This window comes from Crocuta crocuta, unplaced genomic scaffold (assembly GCF_008692635.1).
Source record: "Crocuta crocuta isolate KB4526 unplaced genomic scaffold, BGI_CrCroc_1.0 scaffold26, whole genome shotgun sequence".
NCBI classification, from domain to species: Eukaryota; Metazoa; Chordata; class Mammalia; order Carnivora; family Hyaenidae; genus Crocuta; species Crocuta crocuta.
Genome location: NW_027532249.1, coordinates 14,021,671 through 14,040,903, shown reverse-complemented (window position 1 = coordinate 14,040,903; position 19,233 = coordinate 14,021,671). Strand labels below are relative to the sequence as shown.

Below are 19,233 nucleotides of genomic sequence, written 5' to 3'. Positions count from 1 at the left end.
GTTCCATAGATTTTATAATATATACTAAACAGAATTGGTTTTGAAAAAAAAAACCGGTTAAAACTGTACTAATATTATAGAACACCAAAAAAGAAGGAAAAAAATCTTAGTAGCAACCAGAGAAAAATGACTGTTGCCCTGTAAAATAGCCTTACAAAAGTATAAGTAAAATAAAAACATTTTTGGATAAAAACTGAGAGTTCAGAATCAGCAAATACCCTCATTATGTATCTCAGAAAGGATATAATCCTAGAAGGAAATGGAAGTGCAAAAAGCAATAATAAGCAAAGAAACTGATAAACATGTAGTTAAGTCTTTTAAAACTGTCTTAGTAATTTTTAGAAAAGTTTCTAACTAGGGCGCCTGGGTGGCTCAGTAGGTTAAGCATCCAACTTCAGCTTAGATAATGACCTCACAGTTCATGGGTTTGAGCCCCGCTTTGGGCTCTGTACTGACAGCTCAGAGCCTAGAGCCTGCTTCAGATTCTGTCTCCCTCTCTCTCTTTCCCTCCACGACTCATGCTGTCTCTCTCCCTCTCTCAAAAATAAATAAACATTAGGGGCGCCTGGGTGGCTCAGTCAGTTAAGCATCCAACTTCGGCTCAGGTCATGATCTCACAGTTCGCGGGTTCAAGCCCCGGGGCGGGCTCTGTGCTGACAGCTAGCTCAGAGCCTGAGGCCTGCTTCAGATTCTTTATCTTCCTCTCTCTCTGACCCTCCCCTGCTCATACTGTGTCTTTCTCTCTCAGAAATAAACAAAACATTAAAATCTTTTTTAAATAAATAAATAAACATTAAACAAAATTTTTAAAAAAGAAAAGTTTCTAGCTTATAAGGCTAAAAAAAAGGAAATAAATGCTAGGCATAAACAGTATGTAAGTGGAGAAGGAGGTGAGCAGAGTTAAGGTGTTTTAAGGCCTGTATATTATTCAGAAGATGGGCAAGATATAAACTTTATATTAGGAATGCATGGCAAAATTTCAAGGTTGTGGGTGCCTGGCTGACTCAGTTGGTAGAGCACATGTCTCTTGATCTTGGCGTCGTAAGCTGAGCCCCATGTTGGGTGTAGAGAGTACTTAAAAATGAAAATAAAAAAGAGAGAAGGGGAAAAAACAAGGGAAAGAGACACAAAGATAAACCTAGACCTAGAAAAACACATTATCAGATTGTTAATAGTTGTTACCCCCAGGAAAAGAATAAAACTGTGTTCTCTAATTGAAACAGTGAGGATATATTCATTTATTCTTGCTTGAGTAACCAGAGGATAGCTAGATAATTAATAGAAAGAAAATAGAATACAGAAAAGAAGATGAATTAACTAGATTTTGGATGTGGTCACTGTGAGTTGTTTATAGAGAATCAAGGTAAAGATCACTAAGAGAGTATATAAATAGTTAGAAGAGAATAAGGTTAAGGGAGGTATTAGAAGAGAAGGTTAAGAGAAGGCTAACAATATAAGGAACCCCACATTAAATGTGTAAGGAGACTAAACTGAAAATGATATACCTGTAATGTATGTCATGAAAACCAAAGAAAGTATACACTTTTGCAAAACACTAAATTATACTTTTTGTATTTAACTTACTAAATATTAGCCAAATTACATGAAATAAAGATAAAACTAAAGAAGCAAATGTGGACATAAGCAAAGAAAATTACCTTCTTGTCTTATAGTTGGTGAGAGTTGAGGGCCAATGTGGACAGTGTTTAGATCACTTTTTTGTACCCTAATTTTTACTAAAATAGGTTTGAAATTAAACCTACAGAAAGGGAATAAAGGACATTTGAACTTTTGCCTACATAAGGAAAAATGTATGTAAACCATCCATTCAATTGCAACCAATTTAATAATAGGTTTTAACAACAGTACATTATGCTTTAAATACTTAATAAAGAAAGGAAACTTACTAAGCTCTGTGATAAGTTTAAGATTCTGCTGCCGGATATTTTCAAACTCTTGCTGCTTTTTTCGCATATGCTCTTCAGTTACTGCACAGCGATCACATAATCCTGCTCTTAATCTAGGAAACAAAAACAAAATATTTTTAGAGTAGAACTTAAATGTTCTCTCTAAAAAATATATGAGACAACCACTATGTTAATTAATCGGATGGTGGGAATTCTTTCATGATGTATGTACATTTACCAATTCACCATTATGTACACTTTATTTTACAATTTTATTTGTCAATTGTACCTCCATAAAGCTGAAATTCAATTTTTTTCAACTACTAAAACATATTTCCTTATATTTGAACTCCAAGACTTTTATACTTTATAAGATGTAAATATCTGACTTGGCAAATATAGAGAAAATTAACTAGTTTAATAGTGTATTATACCTTTAACATATTCTCGAATAGGCTGAAATCATGCCACAACATCACTTTCTACAACAGACTGCAATTCTGAGTGGAATTTTAGACATGCAATGACTCTTTGAAAATTTGTTTTGTGAAGTGCACTTTTCAGCAGTTACTTGAGGGTGAGCTATAACAAAATGAGCATGAAAAACCAATAAAAAGGAAAAATAGGCCCACATTTTATCAACCATGTTCACTGATATATCTTTAGGGTCTAAAATAGTGCCTGGCAGGAAGCAGGAAGCATAATGATTTGCAGACTAACATGAAAGACATAATGGAATTAATGTAGTAGGGATCCAGTGAAGAGAAATTCCAGAATGGAGCTATAGAAAAACCGAGAAAGTAAATGGTCCAAATTAGTACAGAAAGGTTTTCATCCCAATAAATATACCTTCAAGAATAAGAACAAAAAAGATGATAATCAATAAATAGAATAACACTTTACATAGTATTAATGACATGGTAAGGAAGACATGTTTCTTATTCAATATGAAAAAAAAAAGTAGTTAGAACTTCTGGGAAAAACACAGGAAACTCATATAAATATGTCCTTGACATATTATAATTATGGGCTGATTTGACCAACTGATTTGAAACAGAGTAGAAAAGAACGTATGTGACTTGGACATTAGAAAGTCTCCTGGGGCACCTGGTGGTTCAGATGGTTAAGTGCCCAACTCTTCACTTTGATTCAGGTCATGATCTTACAGTTCATCGGTTCAAGCCCTTTATCAGGCTCCATGTTGACAGCGCAATGCCTGCTTGGGATTCTCTCTCTCACTCTGCCCCTCCCTAGCTCTCTCTCAAAATAAATAAATAAACTTAAAAAAAAAGTCTCCTGGAGTGGCACAGAGGTCATGACATTGGATCTACAGAGAAGGAAATGCTATCCTGTCTTAACAGAGAATATTTAGAGTCAATAAATAAACACCGTTTACTGTTCTCCAGGTATACAGTGGTGAGCTCAGGGAGACTGTTTAGACATTTTTCTACAATATATTCCTATAAAGATATATTTTTACAAAAATGTATGCATTAAGTTTTAGGGCAAAATAGAAGAACTAAAATAGTAACTATTAGAAAATATGTGAGAGAGAAGTGCTTAGGTGGCTCAGCTAGTTAAGCGGCTGACTCTTGATTTCGGCTCAGGACATGATCGCAGGATCATGGGATTGAGCACTGTGGAGCTCAGTGTGGAGCTCCTCTCTCCTGCTTGTGCTCCCTCTACAGTAAAAAATAAAATGAAATAAAAAATACAAACAAAAATCCGAAAGGGCAAAAGAATAGCCTCATCTTCATAGTAAGAAATAAGATGGTCTCAAATTGATAAAACAAGGATTAAAGTGAAAATACATCATTTAGAACTCTGGAGCACTAAAAACGGACTGATAGGGGTAGGAAATGTATATGTATTACTTGAATAAAAATTGAAAAGGGAAAAAGATAAAATAAGTTAATAAGTATTTAATTTAGTAATATTATATTCTAATGAACTGTGTGACATCTTTTTGAGAATTTAAGGTTCTATAATTTTTTATAGTTTATTTATTTTTGAGACAGACAATGAATGGGGGAGGGGTAGAGAGAGAGGAAGACAGAATCTGAAACAGGCTCCAGGCTCTGAGCTGTCAGCACACAGCCCGACGCGGGGCTCGAATCCATGAACCGTGAGATCATGACCTGAGCCGAAGTTGGATGCTTAACTGACTAAGCCACCCAAGTGCCCCGAGAATTTAAGGTTCTAGAAAGGACATATACCTTCTTCTTGTCTTTCTGCTATAACATGTTTTCAGATTCTTAAGCATTTCTAAAGCTAATAGAAAAGTCTATTTATGCCTTTAAAATTCCAAAAGAAATAAGTCTCTAAACTATTCTAAGGGATGCCTAGTTGGCTCAGTTGGTTAAGCATCTGACTCTTGATTTCAGCTCAGGTCATGATCTCACAGTTCATGAGATCTAGCTATGCGCTGGGTTCCACACTGGCAGTGTAGAGCCTGCTTGGGATTCTCTCTCTCTCTCTCTCTCTCTCTCTCCCTTCCCCTGCTCATGTGCTTGCTCTTTCTCTCTCAAACAATATATTAAAACAACAACAACAACAACCCCAAATATCCCAAAACCAAGAGACTATTGAACTGTTATAAGAGAAAACTCAATTTTAACTATTTGCTTAAAGTACCTGACATTTCATATTTACAGTTTTAAGATTTGTTCAGAATAATAGCTTAGGGTCCATGCAATAAACATTCAAATAGTTGACCTAAGGTGAATTTATACACAGAATTATTAAGCCATAGAGGTCAAAGAGCACATGACATACAAAAGTCATCAAAGGGGCACCTGGCTGGCTTAGTCGATAGGACATATGACTCTTGATCTCAGTGTTGTGAGTTCAAGTCCCATGTTGGGCATAGAGCTTACTTTAAAAATAAATAAAAATTAAAAGTAAAAAAGAAAAAGAAAAGTCACTGGAAAACCCTGAAGGAGGTAAATGGCATTGAACAATTCTAATGGATTAGTTAGAGGTCATTCTTCTAGTCAGTTTTTCAGTAAAAAATGAACATTTTATTGTTTCTAAGAAATAAGATCTGGGGCACCTGGGTGGCTCAGTTAAGCATCCGACTTCGGCTCAGGTCATGATCTCGTGGTTTGTGGGTTCGAGCCCCGCGTTGGGCTCTGTGCTGATTGCCAGCTCAGAGCCTGGAGCCTGTTTCAGATTCTGTCTCCCTCTCTCTCTGACCCTGCCCTGCTCACGCTGTCTCTTTCTCTCTCTCTTTCTCAGAAATAAATAAAACATTAAAAATTTTTTAAAAAAGAAACAAGATCTGATATGTTAAAATATTATGACATATGATCAAAAAGAACTCCTTGGGACACCTAGTTTCCAACTTTAAAAATGCCACTGGAATAGACAGTTATAAAATGACATTTCCTAGCTTGTTTTTTACTTCTAGTTTTCTCCAGTCAACTGCCATTCTTGATAACAGTATCTGTGTGAAAGACAGTCAACTCTTTTTTTTTTTTAAATTTTTTAATGTTTATTTATCCTTGAGAGACTGAGAGAGACAGAGAATGAGCAGGGAAGGAGCAGGGCGAGAGAGGGACACAGAATCTGAAACCGGCTCCAGGCTCTAAGCTGTCAGCACAGAGCCCGACACGGGGCTCAAACCCACGAACCGTGAGATCATGACCTAAGCCGAAGTCGGACGCTCAACCGACTGAGCCACCCAGGCGCCCTGACAGTCAACTCTTGATTGCTCACTGACCCTAGTTTAAATTTAAATTGATGTGAGAAAATATACTAGCTCCTATTTCCATCATCAAGGTTCCATTGCTGCTATCGGAGAAAGAAAAACCCTCAATTTCAAAGGAGGATGAATGCAATTTCAGTAGCTTTATACAGGTAGCAGGGGAAAAAGAGTAATTCCACTCTTTTTTTTTTTTTTTTAATAGTTTATTGAGAGTAATTCCACTCTTAAAAGCAGAAGGCAACATGCTTTCTGAGTAATATTCCCGTTTATTCATAGATATGAAGAAATAAATGCTTTCATTTTGCAATTAAAATTTACCAGATTAACAAGTATACTCAATTGCTTGCTATACTCCAAAAGACGTCCTCAAATTTATTCATTTTCAGGGCACTTGGGTGGCTCAGTCGGTGTCCGACTCTTGATTTCAGCTCAGTTCATGATCTCATGATTTGGGAGATCAAGTCCTGCATTGAGCTCCATGCTGACAGCTTGGAGCCTACTTGGGATTCTCATTCTCTCTCTTCTGCCTCTCCCCCACTCATTCTCTTTCTCTTTCTAAATAAATAAATAATAAATAAACTTAAAAACTATTCATTTGCATTCAAAAGGGTTTCACTAATTACCTACAATGAATACTGTAGGTGCTGAAATGTAACAGTAGCCAAGATAATGTAATTTCTTTTAAAGAGGCTAGAGTGCACTAAAAATAAGACAGGTAGTAAAAAAGTAATTAAGGCAAAGCATGATTCACATCACAACACTGGAAATACAGGGTACTATTAAAGCACATAACAGAACTAAAGCTAGTTTAGAAAGTCAGAGGTCTCCTGAAGAATATTTAAATTCAAATCATGAGTAAGACAAAAAGAGGACATTTGGTCTAGTATTTGAAAAATAGTTGCACAACCACAAATCCCTTGATTATGAATACTAATTTTCCCTTTCAATGACAGAAGAAATATGAGTTTCCTATGACTGCCAAAAATGCTTTTAAAAATATTAATTCTATTAGACAAACATGTTTTAACTGCTTTGCTCTGATTTTTTTTTTAACGCATTCCATCTACTTCACAGTGACTAGTTCTTAGATTTAGTGAAATACTTTGCTTCCTTCAAGGAAAGTCTGTTACAATAATAGTAGTAGTAAAGCATAAACAAGCCACATAAAATTAGAACTTTTTATTATCTAATTTACCTTTACCAGATAATTCTTTTCATCTAGACACCTAACAATGTTTTCACAACATTAGCATAAAAAATAAAAATTGCTTCATCTTAGAAAGAGTAAGTAGCAAGTTTCAGAATTACTGCTTAGAAATTTTAACAAAACACAGGGTGCCTGGATGGCTCAGTCGGTTAAGTGTTGATCTGAGCCCAGGTCTTGATCTCACAGTCGTGAGTTCAAGCCCTGCACTGGGCTCGGCACTGGACATGAAGCCTAGTTAAAAAAAAAAAGAAAACCAAAGAAGGAAAGAAAGAAATTTTAGAACACATTTTGCTTTTTAAAGGTCTTAGCAAAACATCAATTTTGACCAATTTTTAAAGCTTGCTCTGGATATCATTCTTACATGACATAAAACTATATGAAATGAAATTTTAAAGAAAGCAAAACTTTATACCTACTTAGACATTTAAAGGTAGTATATAATTAGTAGCAATTAAAAAAAAAACTTCCAAAAAACCAGACTAGAAAATATTGGGGAGTTAATATTTCAGAGTACCTGTTTTGTTAACTTTAGGTCAAGCACAAATACTTTGAGATGATCAGTTATGGTATAATTCATTTACATAACATTTATAAAATTAAGACAGCATACAGACAAACAAGGCTTCAGGAAAACCATAGAAACTGGGGGCTTTGTAGGGTCAAATTTAACCTACTTATCTATTAACTGTGATCTTGGTACGGCTTCTTAACTCTTTGCCAGCTCAATTTCCTCACATGTAAAATGGATTTACGATATCAACATTAATGTGAAGATTAAGAACGAGATGCCTGGGTACAAAGTAAGCCCTCAACGCATATCAATAGCTGAAGAGTTAAAGCCTGAGAAAGATATGCCCTCCCCCATTCCTCCCAAACACTCTCTTACATATCCAGAGGAAACAAGATGCCTCTCCTCACTAACAGAAAAGTAGCTAATGATTTCCTTTTTGATCCTGGACTGGGAGAGAAAAGGGGGGGACAAATGACTTTCTGGAGATTGGATCTGGACTGGAATACTAAAGGCTGAAATCATCATCACCAATTAGGAGGGACACTGTAAGTTTTTAAACATTTCTATGACGTAATTTACTTCCATTAATCTCATTTAATCTTTAAAATAGCCCTGTGGAGGAAGTATGGTTGGTGTCATGACATATGTTCTTGGCTTTTCTTCTACTCTGATCATTTTTCATTCTTAATTTTTTTGTTGTTGTTGTTGGCTGGGTCCTTATTCTTCATTAAACCTTAATTAGTATGTCTGAGTTTGATACCTCTTCTATTCTCTTCCCACACTCTTTAAGATGTCCCTAGATCTCTTATCCAGTCTCTAAGTTTTAAATGGCATTTATAAGCAGGTGATTACTTTCAAATTCGTTTCTCTAGCTCTAATCTCCCTACTTTCTTTCAAATTCACATATACAACTATCTACTTGACATGTCTGTTTGGACACAATAGATACTGTCAATACCTGCTCGTATTCCTTTGTGATTTCCCTGCTTAAGCCCTCCAATTGCTTCTGATTACAATAAAATCCAAACTTTTTGCCTATGATCCTACATAACGTAGTTACTCTCACCTTCCCAATCTTATCTCCTATCATTCATCCTCCTACTCAAGTTAGAACCACAGTAGGCTTTCTATTCTTCAAATATTTCAAAACTTTTTTCCACCTAAAGCTTTTGCATTGGTCTGTTCTCTTTTGATCTTCAGTTCTTCATGTGAGTAGCTCTTATGTATATATTTTAGGTCTTAGTTCAAACGGTACCTCTTCAGAAAAGCCATTCCTGACACCTAACCCTTCACTTTCCAATGTCTATGGTCATTTAATTATATCACTCAATTTTATTTTCTTCATAGCACTTATAATCTGAAATCATCTTACATGTATGACTCACTCCAACCCTTTGAAAATTAAATATAAGCTCCATGACATACTAGGGATAGTGTTATCCCTAGCACCTAGAGATCAAAGCAAGAATTCAATTATTTATTTATGAATCTGAACTAAGGGCAGAGTATAAACCTGAAATTCAAATTCACATCTATGATTCCAGAGGGCAAGGAACTTTATTCCACAACAGGCTGCCTATTCCAGTAAATGGGCATCCTCTGGGACAGCAGTTGTGGAAGAAAAGTATACAACTGCAGTTTGCACAGATGCATGGTGTTAGATTATCCCACCACTAAAGGTACAGTGGAAAACACAAGCCACCGGCCCTTCTGTAACAAATACAAAATAATAATAAAGGAAAATTATTAACTATAAATGCAAGAAACATTGTTTGTTACAGGTAGGTGAAAGTCTTACATAGCACTTGCAGTTCATAAAAGGGAATACAGCAAAATCTGGAAGTCTTTTCTAACTTAGGGTGGTAATCTCATAGGAGTGAGAAATAAAGATGTATGTGGAAGTAAAGTAAGTGACAGGCATTATCTTGGAAATATTCAGAAAGAAGAATCCTAGACTGCCTAAGGAAATAGGTAGGGGGAAAAAGAGAGAATCGCAGAAATACAAAGACAAAGAGAATTGTGAAGCAGTTTCCACCTACTTTAATGTAAAAATGGAATTAAAGCATCAAATGAATTAAAACGTTACTACTCTTTCTTTTTTTCATTTTTATTTATCTATTTGAGAGAGATAGAGAGAGAGAGAGGGCGCACAAGCAGGGGATGGGCAGAAAAAGGGAGAGAAAGAATCCCAAGGAGGCTCTGTACTGATAGCACATATAGCTCGATGTATGGCTTGATCTCTTGAACTGGGAGGTCATGACCTGAGCCAAAATCAAGAGTCAGATGCTTAACCAACTGAACCACCCAGGCACCCTAGAACATTACTATTCTTAAGCTCGTCTTATATCAACACCAGATAAATATTGTTTAGGGGCACCTGGGTGGCTTACTCAGTTAAGCATCTGACTACAGCTCAGGTCATGATCTTATGGTTCGTGAGTTCGAGCCCCACATCAGACTCTCTGCTGTTGGCGCAGTGCCCGGTTGGGATCCTGTGTCACCCTCGTTCTCCACACCTCCCCTGTTCGTGCTCTCTCTCTCACACACACAAAAAAAACATTTTAAAAAACTCACAAGAAATATTATTTGAAGGGTAAATGAGGAGATTGCTGTAATCAATAAAAAAACAAATCTGTAAGAGTATATAGTATTTATCCAAAGTTTGGGAAAAGAGCTCTTTCAGCCCCAGAACCGTTTTATAAGTTAAAACCAATGTTCTATTAAGGAGGGAAATCACCGCTTATTTAAGAATACCAAAGAACCAGACTCACCGGTCTTCTAAAACTTTAATGGTTTCATGAAGGACTTTTTGTTGCTCTCTCAGCTGTTGATTTTTGGTGAAGAATTCTTCCAGTCTCTGTGCATCTCTAAAAGTCAAGAAATAAGTTTTTTTTTTTTTAAATCCTAACAGGATAATTTATTGTAAGAATTCCAAAGTATGGCCTCACACTTATTTAACATGTATGTCGTGTATCAAAATAAACAACTTCAAGGGCAAAGTTTAAATATTTTGTTGGGGTACCTGAGTGGCTCAGTAGGTTAAGCGTCCAACTCCTGATTTTGGCTCACAGTTGTGAGACTGAGCCCTGTGTTAGGCTCCACGCTGGGTGTGGAGCCTGCTTAAGATTCTACCTTTGCCCCTTCCCCTCCCCAACCTGTGCATGCACTTTCTCAAAAAAAATCTTGTTAATCAGACTTCACATTATACTAGAATGTGCTCTGTAGTATTTTTAGGTACTATAAAAGTATTGTCCTAAGTACCAGACATTCATTATACAGTGATGGAACACAGAGAAGGAGTGGATTCTGATGCTATCATTGACTCAATGTTGTCAAAAATGCTATTAAAATGTACATTTACTGTTTTTTATTACTTTGTCTACATTTGTTAATGTAAGTAACAGATATCTCCTCTCATCTATATTTCAATTACAGGAGATTTATACTTTCTACCTTCTTAATTTCTTTGTTGCCTAAACTTCTTATTTGGTATTACTTTTAAGTCAGGGCTTATAGCAGAGTGGAAACACACAAACCCTAGATCCTAATGACTAGGTTTGAGTCTCAGGTCTCATTTGTCAGCTGTGTGACTTAGTGCAAGTAAAAGTGATACTAAAAGAAATAGTATGTATCCAATAAGGCATGCAAGGACTAAGCATTAATATATGTATAGTATCCAGAAAAGTACAATCACATAGTAGGTTCTATTTAAGTGTTTGCCATTGTGATTTTATAATCAGGAAAAAACAAAAAAATTTTAAATTATTTTATTATTTTATTTATTTAAAAAAATTTTTTTTTCCCTGAGAGAGAGAGACCACATGAGCAGGGGAGGGTCAGGGAGAGAGGGAGACACATGTGTCAAATCTGAAACGGGCTCCAGGCTCTGAGCTGGCTGTCAGCACAGAGCCTGACGCAAAGCTCGAATCCATGAACCGCGAGATCATGACCTGAGCCGAAGTCGGATGCCTAACTCAATGAGGCACCCAGGCGCCCCTATTATTTTATTTTTTTAAATGTATTTTAGAGGGGCGGGGGAGAACGAGTTAGTGGGGGAGAGGGACAGAGGAGGGAGAAAGAGAATCTTAAAACAGGCTTCATGCTGGGCATGGAGCCCAACATGGAGTTCGGTCCCATGACCCTGGGATCGTGACTTGAGCCAAAATCAAGAGGTGGGCACTCAACTGACTGAGCTACTCAGGCACCCCTAAAATGGTTTTCTAGTAGATTACCTGATTACTTTCCAAAGTAGTGTCATAGTCTACCCTTCCATCATATTTTTAAAAATCAAATTATTATATAAATTATGCATATAAATTAATTCTAAGAAAACCCATTAGAAATTTGATTGGGATTTTCTATATGGTCTTGAAGCTGAAAAAAATACTTGTGATTGAAACATCTTCCGAAATCCCCTCAAGGGTCTAACATAACAAATTATGACAAACCAGTCCACTACAAAAAGGAGATGTCAAAACAGCTAGAATGTAGTATCACTGGCAGCAAAACAGATAAGTCACACAATTAAGTAAAAATGTCAGATACCCAATATAGAGGGTACTGCATAGATACTGGTTGAGTAATTGATATTGAATAAAAAATGAAAAATCAACACACCCCAAAGTAACAGCCTACTACACAGAATTCTGGTAGCATTTGTAGACATCTGAAATTTTGGAAATAATAAGTGACAGCTGAAACTCATTAATTTGGCTGTTTCTTAATTAAAAAATGATTTTCTAATATTTCTAGAAAATGTATTTAATTCAGAAGCAGTACCAATCTTTCATTAATCCTGCTTTGAAAGTATACAAAAAATATAACCAAATTAAAAACTTGTGAAAGTTTGGGGGAATAATTAAAGACATTTTCTAAGTTAACTGATTAGCTGCCAATACCTATTTAAATGTAGCATTTAATCTAAATGATCTATATCATAAAAATACAGCCAAATATTATATTCCAGATTCACATATTGAAGAATTACACACACACACACAGAAGGAAAAGTTCATAGAAAAAGGCTTTTTTCTTAAATTATGAACAGAAAACATTTTATTAAAAAAAATTTTTTAATGTATAATTTTTTTTGAGAGAGAGAGACAGAGAGAGGGTGCACGCACACACACGAGCGAGCAGGGGAGGGGAGAGAGAAGGAGACGCCGAATCCAAAGTAGGCTCAGACTCTGAGCTGTCCACACAGAGCCTAATGCAAGGTTCGAACTCATGAACCATGAGATCATGACCCAAGCCCAAGTCATATGCTTAACTGACTGAGCCTCCCAGGTGCTCCGTAAGAGAAAACTTTGTAAAAATAACGTGATGTCTGATTTTCCTACATCTACATATTCTATTCCTGTCTATTTAGAATGATTCAGAACATAAAACTAAATAGACTGATGGCCTATGTTAAAATTCAAACTAGCCTCAATTACTTACAAAATATGCATGTCAACTCAGTGGTAAACATAACAGGGTTGTACTAATTGCAGGAACAATTTAACAAATTCCTTAAGAAAGCAAATTGATAAATTCTAAATGGTACAAAAAAGAATCACGTAATTTCAAATAAAAATTAAGAATGAACTGCATTGTAAGCTACATTTACCTTGGACCTCATCTAAAGGAGGTTAGTAACTATGGTACAAATAACCAACCTCACCCAATCTAAGGTAAGCTCAATGTATCTACCCCATAGGCAGCTTCTTACTAGATACTCAGTATCATTGACCTGACAGGTAGCATTCTGTCTTTCTGAGATAAATGAACATCTTAGATAAATGGCATGTAAATAATAGCTGGTGTGTAAAAGTGGATAAATCTTGTATATGAAAACGTGACTATAAAATGACAGATAACAAACCCTCCCATATAATACATACGTCAGTCTTTTCATTAGTTTAAAATCAATGCCATATACTGGAGAGGTAGAGAAACACTATAGGGAGTGAAATTGTTACTAGCATCCTAATATGATTCACACCTTAAATTTACTACTCAGAAAAGCCTTATTTAATTTCCTCCATAGAAACATCTCTCAATTGTGAGAACTAAACACAAGAAACAGAGAAATGGATTCTATGCTTAGGATACTTAAAATGACATCTGTAAGGCAGGAATCTATACACTCTCAATAATGCAAAGCTTTATGTATCACTAATTAAATAGGATCATAAAACCATTCTTCAATAAAAACCAACCCTGTTTTATAAATTTATGGGTTTTTATTTCATAATCTAAGTCTCCCAAACATGATTTTCTAGGTGTGAAAGGAACTTTCTAATTTTTATTTTTAGATCATAACGGAGAAAACAACTGGGTGTGTCTTGATGGGTGACTGTTAACTCCAGCTTTTGGTTAGAGCTTTGGAAACTATAGGAATATGAAATAACTGAGGCCCATTGGCTTATACCATAAAGGAAATGCAATATTAGTCACAATGACACAGGGGTGCCTGGGTGGCTCAGTTGGTTAAGCATCCGCCTCTTGATTTTGGCATAGGTCATGGTCACAGTCGCGGTACGGAGCCTTGTGTCAGGATGGAGGTTGCTTGGGATTCTCTCTCTCTTCTTTCTGCCCTGCCCCCGTTTGCGTAACTGCGTGCAATAATATTCTATAATAAAAACAATAATTTTCTATGATGCCATCTGTTTCAGATTCCTGAATGTGGAAGCCCTAAAGAACCATGAACAAAATTTGCTTCAGACTTAGAAAATCAGATCTGATTCTGGGCTTAATAACAAACAATTCAGGGGAATTTCTGTTAATTTCAAACTAGTTAAAAGGGGTCTCATTTCCTCCCATTTCTTTTTTTTCCCCTAAGATTTTAAGTAATCCCTACCCCCAACGTGGGACTTGGACTTACAACCCCTACACCAAGAGTCACATGGTCCACCGAATGAGCCTGCCAGGACCCCCTAGTCCCATTTAGCAGTTCAGAAATCCCGGAATTATTCTCTTCCCCTCTTGCAGTATCTTAAATCCAGGTGTTAATCAGAGATGAGAAAAGAGAAACAATGACAGATCAAAATGAATTCATAGACGAGTTCCTGTCTTAATAAGTACTTTATGGAAAAAGATTATATGTGTATATATCCACATGTATGTGTGCATATATGAAAAATTATACTAACATATAAATACATGTGAATATTAACTAAGAATATACTAAAAATTAAGTTATTCTTTTTACCTAAAAATTTGAAAAACTCATGGTCAACTATTAAAGGTCCACACTATAAAACTAATTTTTTCATAAATAAGACACTGAGGTCAAATAGGACATCAGTATCAATTAATTTAAAAACAAGAAATCAGTGTTATACACTGGTACTTACAAAATTCGTTCCTTTTTCAGTTTTGTTACTTTTACTTGTAAACCTGAAAAATAAAAAAAACCCACAGTATTTTATTTATACATTTTCCATTTCTAAAGCAGCTGATCTGAGTTTCCTTATGAGTCTAATGCTTCACTATTAAGTTACTTGACTGGGCTCTGAATAATAAGCCAGGTCCCATTAGCTTGGAGAGTGTATTTCCCTTACTTGTACCCTGAGGTCACAAAAGTATATCTGCAACATTACTGCTTTTAGTCTATTACATGACAGCTAAGTAGAATGAAATTTTCTCCACCTAAAGTGAGTTACTTCCTTCATAATAGCAGGGGCAAGCATATAATTAGAGGTTCACTATAAACGAAGGTCTATGTTCTGACATAGCCTATGCATTTGCTAACAGCAATCGTGCTTATGTAGGCTCAAATCTTCTGGGATTAGAATAGATTATGGCAGGAAGTCCTGGATGAGGAGCAAAATTTCTTACACTAAAGTACTTAATGAAGGACACTCAAGATAGCTGTTATATGTATTTCTTATTTTAACTGGGTCTGACACAAAACATTAAGAAAAGACCCCTGCCTATGGGACGCAGGTAGTTATCGTGAAGAAAGCAGGCTGAAGGGCACTGAAACTGCAAGGAAAGATATGGACAAAATAGAGTGACATTTCCAACTTTTGTAAACAATAATTAACAAAAGGAGAAAAACAGTCATTTAACAAATACAAAAATCTATTCAAAATTACTAGCAACTAAATATAAATTCAAACCAAAACAATTACTTAGCAAAATTATGAAGGCTGTGATACCCAATATGTTGATAAAAGTGCTGTGAAACTATACTCCCATACTTGCTGGAGATATTATAAATGAATAAAATTCTTTTGGAAACAATAGTAATATGTAATAGGGCTCTTTCATCGATATCTCATTTCCTGGATTCTAACCTAAAAATATACTCCAAACTATAGAGAAAGTCATTGTCACAAAGGATATTGAACAGTTTATAGCAATATAAACTGCTTAAAATAGGGATGTTTAAGTAAAGTATGACATAATCACTTGATGGAACAATAGTTATTAAAATCATTAAGTGAAAAAAATTGTCAATTTAGCAACACTAAACTATTTGGTTTTCTATTTTCTCTATGACCTCTATTTGCTGCAGTATGATTATCATAAAGGGAGGAAAATGATTCTCTGTTTAATATTTCTGATCCATAGATCAATCTTTTCACTATTCTACAGTTTTCCAAATTGTGGATATTTTACTTATTTTTTAAAATAATGTTTACCAAGTTTAGAAGTTCTGTATCTACTCAAAAATTTCTCTTATTTGGGGTAGGGTTAGTCCCCAGTAAGTAGGTATTAGTTGACTAATTTTTGAAAAATCAAAGATTTACTATTTGCCTTCAGTAGTTTATCTATGGATTCTAATAAGTTACACATTTAGAAACACTTTCCATATAATGTACATAGAAACATTAATACATTTGTTATTTCTAAGAACAGGACTTTTTATTATCAGTTTAATTTAGGACAAGATTCAAAACCACAGAATATAAACAAATAAGAGTTTTAGGAAACATGTACATTTCCCCACCAACCCCCTCCATGCTGCTGACTAGGGATGAGGTTGATAGGATGATATAAATACTGACAGGAAAGCCACCTCTTCTTATTATCCGAAGTAGTAATGACTTGCTGCCAGGAAATCCAGATACCATAAAAAAAGAAAGGCCTTGGACAACTGTTTTGCGTTAGACTTTTGCTCTATTTCTCAAATTTCACTCTGGAAATGTCCAACTGATATACAGGCCAAAATGTGAATAAACAAATATTATGAATTGTGAAAAAATGTTATAAATAACCAAATACTCAAAGCAGCTTTATTCATAATTGCCCCAAATGAGAAACAACCCAAACATCCTTTAACAAGTGAATTGTTAAAACACAAAACAAAAACAAACCAAAAAAACCTGGTACCTACTTGTAGCATATGTACTTTTCAGCAATAAAAAGAAATGAACTATTGATACATGTAACAACTTGGATGGTTCCGAAGGAAATTATGCTGACTGAAAAAAGCCAATCACAAAGGGTACATCCTATGTGATTCTACTTACATAACTAACATTCTTGAAAGGAAAAAAATTATAAAGAACATATTACGGGTAGCCGCAAATTGGAGGGGTTGGGATGGGAAAACGGGCTGAGGGCTTAAAAAAGTGGCGTGTGCGATCTTCGGTGGTAGTCATAGGCATCTAAAATAAACCCCGTGGAAGTGAGTGCATATAAAATTGGGGGTATCTGAATAAGTTTGGTAAACTGTATCAATGTCAATTTCTTGTTCCTGCTATTGTACTAGAGTTGTAAAAGATGCTCCCACTGTGGGAAACTGGGTAAAGAGTATAGGACAGTTCTTCGTATATTTCTTAATATGTAATTTCATGTCAATCTACAATAAGCTCCAAATAAGAACCTAAAAAAATTATGGAAAAAGATCTGCCCTAATAGTTGGAAAATCATTAAAATATAAAACATAAAAGGAAAATATTTTAATGTCAAGAATAATAACTGGTATGCTCTTTTTAAAAAAAAAAATCTTTTCCAACTATCGAGTTCTAGGCTGAGAAGTTGCCTTCTTTTTCAGGTAATGACAAATTCATGAAAACTTGAAAGTACTTAGTAAAGCATCAAATCATTCTTGAAAAATTAAGAAAATGTTATGACCTGATGCGGGCAAAGACTAGAGTCAGCAGTTTTTTACTCTCTTCCCAAAGTGTGTGAAAATTTACCTATTGATAGATTTTGTTTTTAATTTTACCTGACTTCTAAAACTCAATGCAGCCAAAGATGAAATGGATTATCGCTATGACCATTTTAAGAAAAGAAACAATGATAGAAAATCCATATAAACATCAAAAGAAAATTCTTGGGAAATATGGAAAGGGTGCTCTTTTATCTTGTAAGCATTCAACACCTGTGAGGCATTTGTTCTGTCACGCAGATCAGCCCCGAAACAGGTTTATGTGTGTATGTCTATGTGTGCGTGTTTAAATTTTAGCGTTTGCTATTCATCAAGTCAATTAGGCATCTACAATTAGAACCCCTATAAAGTGTGCTTTAATCCTGCTCCACACCCATCGGAAGGAATGAGGCTATACAACAATGTAGCTCCTGTATGAACAGGTAGTCTGTTCAACAAAGTATTTGGGATTGTAACATTGGCAACCTGAGATACCTATTGAGGAAACAGCATTCACAAGACTAAGGGCTGTACTACAAATTAACCCTATTCTGGCTAACATATGAATACTGGAGGAAATGAAACAATTAAGGGCCCTTATGTGTAGTTATAACACATGAAACAAATTTATTTTTTTATATTATTTTTAAAATGTTTTTTATTTATTTGTTTGAGAGAGAGAGAGAGAACTAGCAGGGCAGGGACAGAGAGGGAGACACAGAATCTGAAGAAGGCTCCAGGCTCTGAGCTATCAGCACAGAGCTCAGAGACCTATGTGGGACTTGAACTCATGACCTGAGAGATCATGACCTGAGCCAAAGTCAGATGCTCAAATGACTGAGCCACCCAGTGAACCACCCACATGAAACAAGTTTAAATAAGAATTCAGAAATGAGGCAATAATTCATTATAAATAAAATAAAAATCACTGCTCTGTTTTTACTTATTTTAGTTCTCTACCCAGAACAGACCATATATGTAGTGTATGTACTGTCATTTTAAAACAAGTTATCTATGGTTTTGAGTAAGCCTAGTAACACCTTTCTTGACAAATAGTGGCTTTATGTATACAGCTCAAGTAATTTAACTTCTACCGAAATATTACCACTGGTATTTCTGTAAGGACCTAATAAATTACTTTAATTCCAAAGTGAAAACTCTTGTCTTTTATAAGATGCTTAGTTTGCAGGGCACCTGGGTGGCTCAGTCAGTTAAGCGTCTGACTTCAGCTCAGATCATGATCTCTCAGTTTGTGGGTTCAAGCCCCGCTTGAGCCTGCTTCGAATTCTGTGTCTCGCCTTCTCTATGCCCCTCCCTTGCTCACGCTCTTTCTGTTTCTCAATAATAAATGTTTTCCAAAAAAGATGCTTAGTTTGCTCTTAAATTTTAATTATCTCAAAATGGGTAAATTAATTTTTGTGGACTCAGCTGAACTTATAGATGTTAATACAAATGGAAAAATAATAGATAGGAGAGTTACTGATAGTATTAACAATGAGTATGACTCTGATGTCATGGACCAAAATGACATGCAATTCCTCTCAGTTAATTTATGTAGTCTTAATATGAATGTGATCATTTAGGAATTTTGATGAAACATCTGAGAAAATAAACAACCCTAAACTGAATCAAGAAGTATTTATTGTGTTTCTTCAAAGGGGTCCTAATTTTGTCTAGAAAAATCTGTCTAGTTTTTTAAGAAACTGGTTGTCATATTTATCAGATACAGAAAATATTATTAGACGAGATGCTGATAATAGAACCTGGCATGAACAAGAGACCATTTACTAAAATGGTGACATTCTGGGGAGCCTAGCT

At 35.4% G+C, this 19,233-nt stretch overlaps 1 protein-coding gene across 7 annotated transcripts in view; it reads right to left on the bottom strand.

Moving 5' to 3' along the window:
- The window catches only part of RBBP8 (RB binding protein 8, endonuclease), a 97,856-nt gene that overhangs the window by 47,218 nt on the left and 31,405 nt on the right, over positions 1-19,233 (bottom strand). For all 7 annotated transcript variants that reach the window (XM_077778144.1, XM_077778138.1, XM_077778142.1 and 4 more), the window contains 3 exons: positions 14,669-14,711; positions 10,103-10,198; positions 1,908-2,020 (listed from right to left, as the gene is read on the bottom strand). In XM_077778144.1, the coding sequence (XP_077634270.1) occupies positions 1,908-2,020; positions 10,103-10,198; positions 14,669-14,711 (252 nt within the window). The remainder of the gene's footprint in view (positions 1-1,907; positions 2,021-10,102; positions 10,199-14,668; positions 14,712-19,233) is intronic.